Here is a 4,416-nt window from a genome sequence, read left to right on the forward strand (position 1 = left end):
AGGGTACCAGCTTACACCACTTTCATGGTGGGTGGCCATGTTCTGAAAGTCCCCCCGGTGCACTTAAAGACTTTCCCAAGTGGAGGACCAGATTGCATTCCAGAAAATACACTCTGCCACGCTCTATTTTTACCCTATCCAGATATAATGTTGGTCTCTAAGTAAAGGTCCCCATTTTAGGTGTGAAATACATAAAATACACTATGAAAGAAAAGATGCTTTGTATCCCCCTTCTCTGCACAAAACTACTAACAGCCAGTCTTTGCTGACTAAGCTGAGGAGTTGGCTTTCATTTTTTTATGCCACACAAGTACATACTGTACTGTAAGCTGAGACTGGTTATAAGAAGACTCCGACAGCCTTATTCTGACAAAATGAATTCAAATTGTTGTGCTGTTTACAGTCGTGTCGAAATGTGTAAGATGTGTGACTGACAGTTCAATACTCATTTCATTCACAGAATGAGACAGCGTCTACGATGGGGAATACAAAGAACTGGAGAGCTCTTTAAAAAGGCAAACAGAGTCTGGAGAGATTGGCAGAACCCATTAAGAAGCAGTCTGTAAAAGCTTATCCAGGCACGGCTACATCCAAGAATGAGGATCAAATACACAATATCCCTTGTCTTTATTGTGGCACTTGTCATCATTGAAAAGGAAAACAACATTATCTCGAGGTAAGCCCATATCATTGACCAGCGGAGTGCTTTTGTGTTTTTTTGGCCTGTCTTTCTCACTTTATTACCCTTTGGTTAGAGTACTGACTCTCTCTGTGCCACAACCAACAGTCCAAATAGGGGACTTAAACGCAATGCTGTGCGGACCCTCTATGACACTGTTCTCTGTGTTGTTTTGCATTCTACCTCAAAATGAGACTAAGGCTTCCACTCCTGTCTTTCAGGGTCTCTGATAAACTGGCCCTGAAGCAGACGCCCCAGACCCCCCTGCAGGCCAGCGCCTCCTCCCCACTCCTGCTGAAGCACAATGGCTCCTTCACCACCCTCAGCAAGCTGGACCCGGCCTTCACCCTGACGAAGCGGCGTCTAGAGAACTACACCGAGGGGTCCCCCATATCCCCCGAGGGCAGGAAGCACATCCTCCTCCTGGCCACCACCCGGACCGGCTCCTCCTTCGTGGGCGAGTTCTTCAACCAGCAGGGGGACAACATGTTCTACCTGTTCGAGCCGCTGTGGCACGTGGAGCGCGCCCTGACGCTGGAGACCGGCGGCACCAATGCCACGGCGGCGGCCGGGGCGTACCGCGACGTGCTGCAGCGGCTGTTCCTGTGCGACTTCACCCCGCTGGAGAGCTTCATTGAGCCTCCGCCCGTGGACCATGTCACCGCCGCCCTGTTCCGCCGGGAGTCCAGCAGCTCCCTGTGCGAGGAGTCCGTCTGCAGCCCCTTCATCAAGAAGGTGTTCGAGCGCTACAAGTGCCGGACCCGGCGCTGTGGGCCCCTCAACCTCACCCTGGCCTCCGAGTCCTGCCGGCAGAAGGAGCACCGGGCCATCAAGTCGGTGAGGGTGCGCCAGCTGGAGACCCTGCGTCCCCTGGCCGAGGACCCCCGTCTGGACGTCAGGTTCATCCAGCTGGTCCGGGACCCCCGGGCCGTCCTCGCCTCCCGCATGGTGGCCTTCTCGGCCAGGTACCAGAACTGGAAGAAGTGGGCGGCGGACGGGGACGTGCCCATCGACGACGACGAGGTGAAGAAGCTGAAGGGGAACTGCGACAACATCAGGGTGTCCGCCGAGGCGGGCCTGAGTCAGCCCGACTGGCTGAGGGGGCGCTACATGCTGGTGCGCTACGAGGACATCGCCCGCTTCCCGATGAGGAAGGCCGCGGACATGTACCGGTTCACCGGGATCCCGTTCACGCCGCAGGTGAAAAACTGGATACTGCAGAACACCCAGGCGTCCAAGGAGGCGAGCGGTGTGTATTCGACACAGAAGAACTCCTCAGAGCAGGTAGAGAAGTGGAGGTTCAGCATACCATACAAAATAGCACAGGTGGTGCAGAGGGTTTGTGGACCAACTTTGAAGCTGTTCGGGTACAGGTTTGTTAACAGCGAAGCGATGCTCACAGACAAGTCCATCAGTTTGATAGAGGAGAAAGTGTTCGTCTAGGAAAAAAAGGTTTCACTTTACAGACTGTGGCAAACAAACACTTTGTCTCCACAGGGCAAGCTCGAATACGAATTCTGCTCTACTGGCAAAGCCAACAAACAGTTGAAATGCTCAAATGAATAATTCATATTTATTGGCAACTATGCAAGTCGGGAACAGGATATTTGGCATGTACTGTACAGCATGAGCTCTTGAAGAGAGACGTCGTCGTAGGGAGACTTTATATACTGCCTTTTGCAACTTCTACCAAACTATGTGACCGGGTTCCAGGGATGAAGCTTTAATTTCAATCACAAGCATGTTTTGTAAGTACACTCCATTACAAATATGACCAAGAATGACTTATAGAGAAAGCGAGATGGTAAACTTGGTTGGCTCCAGCACTCCAGTGATCTTGAACAGTTGTCCTATTGAAAATATGCTAATGTCCACTTTGGGGTTAGGAACAGAAGCTGCTTTTATACCAAAGAAGACTTGAAATGAATGATAGATGTAGCTAAATGAATGACTTACTATGTGCTGAGAAGGAAACACCAATGTCTTGCCATTGCCTTGCCTTTTTTTTTACAGAGCTTAAATGTTAATTTAAAATATACAGTATATTTTATGTTTGTTGACAGGTCATCATGACTCTGATTCTAAGTGTGCTCCTGTACCCAGTGGGCGTGTATGCTCACATACTGTAGGTAGCTGTGTACCTACGTACTGTATGCTTTTTTAATTGGCAGTTAGCCGTTTGATGTTCTGGAGACGGTGTAGGGACCCATTTGTTTAAAACAGATGTTTACAGTGCTACAGTATGTACAGTACTGTAGAGACATTCCAACTGCAGCTGGTTTGCAGAATTGTGTGCGGTTTATCGGCAGGTTCCTGTCTGTTGACACAAGTCTTTTGGCTAGTGATTAAAATTAGACATTGTTACCCAAATACTGTGTTTGATTATATCTCACTGCAATAAGCATCGCTGATTATGAAAATACAATGATGATCACCAGTCAATGTATTCAGTGTATGCAGACATCAATGTTCTTGCTGTCGGATACTGTAAGACCTGGGTCGAAATACTGCTGGAAATCATTTCAAATACTAACTCTGTTCTCTTCTTCTTGCCTGGCACAATGAAACCAGTGGGCAATTCCCCATAATAAACCCACCCACCCAACACACCAGGCAGACCCATGCAAATATAAAAGTAATTGAAATTATTGCAAATAGTATTTGTACCCAGGTCTGATACTGTATCGACTAAATTATTTATGCTTATACTGTAAGGCTGAATTCTGTGATTAAATTCCACTATTAGGCTATTGAATTGATACCATGTTTTTAAGTTGTATGGTGGAATACTTTGGACAACTGAAGCCCTCCATAATAGTGCCTTGAGGAGAAGGACAGTACAGGAGATGTGCTGCATCAGCTTGGTCCTTCCTGGGTATGGAAACACTGAGAACATGTCATTGTATTATAAGTAGGCCATCGAGCGAGCCCAACACCGCCACCTGAAATCCGATCTCGTTTTGAACCCAGTTTTGCTCAGGTTCATTGTGCTCTGTGATGGAGATGATTACTGTATGTTTCATCCATGCATGGATCCACGAGTTTTAGACGTCGTCGCTGATGCTGTGGTGTTTCTGTGAATTCTGTGATTAAATTCCACTATTAGGCTACTGAATTGATACCATGTTTTTAAGTTGTATAATGGAATACTTTGGACAGCTGAAGCCCTCCATAATAGTGCCTTGAGGAGAAGGAAAGTACAGGAGATGTGCTGCATCAGCTTGGTCCTTCCTCGTTGGTCCTTTATGGAAACACTCAGAACATGTCATTGTATTATAAGTAGGCCATTGAGCGAGCCCAACCTGACCTGAAATCAGACCTCGTTTTAGATGTGGTTGCTGATGCTTTGGTGTTTCCGCCCATCTACTATTTCACATATCTCCCTATGATCAATGCCGGGTGTCCGGTCCGGGCCAGCCCTCCCCTCAAGTCTTTATTCACCCATACAGCTATTCCATAATGGCTGAAGATTTGCATCAAACTGGGCCAGTGCAACTTGCAGGTCACTGAGGTCAGTCAATGGAAGATCTCTAAAAGAAGCACAAACCCAGGTGACTGTGAGAGCCGTCATTGTTCACTTGCTTGTTTTAGTTGAGGCTTTTGCTTAATAAACCCATCATTTATTTTCTTAAGTGACTGTTTGAGCAGCTCCCTCTCTCTGTCCATTCGGGCCCTGTCTATGCCATATGCTTGTGCTTAGCCCAGACTGACAACCGTGCCTTCGAGGAAGGAGGATT

General features: G+C 47.8%; 1 protein-coding gene across 1 annotated transcript; it reads left to right on the forward strand.

Annotated features, from left to right (window-relative positions):
- Positions 1-543: 543 nt before the first annotated feature.
- chst3b (carbohydrate (chondroitin 6) sulfotransferase 3b) lies at positions 544-2,122 on the forward strand (the record flags this gene model as incomplete). The annotated part of the gene is made up of 2 exons (XM_084456406.1): positions 544-676; positions 901-2,122. Exons 1-2 carry the CDS (start codon positions 597-599, stop codon positions 2,120-2,122), a joined length of 1,302 nt encoding a protein of 433 aa, XP_084312532.1. The 5' UTR covers positions 544-596.
- Between the last annotated feature and the right edge of the window lie 2,294 nt (positions 2,123-4,416).

This window comes from Borostomias antarcticus, assembly GCF_949987555.1.
Source record: "Borostomias antarcticus genome assembly, chromosome: 22".
In the NCBI taxonomy this organism is placed as follows: domain Eukaryota; kingdom Metazoa; phylum Chordata; class Actinopteri; order Stomiiformes; family Stomiidae; genus Borostomias; species Borostomias antarcticus.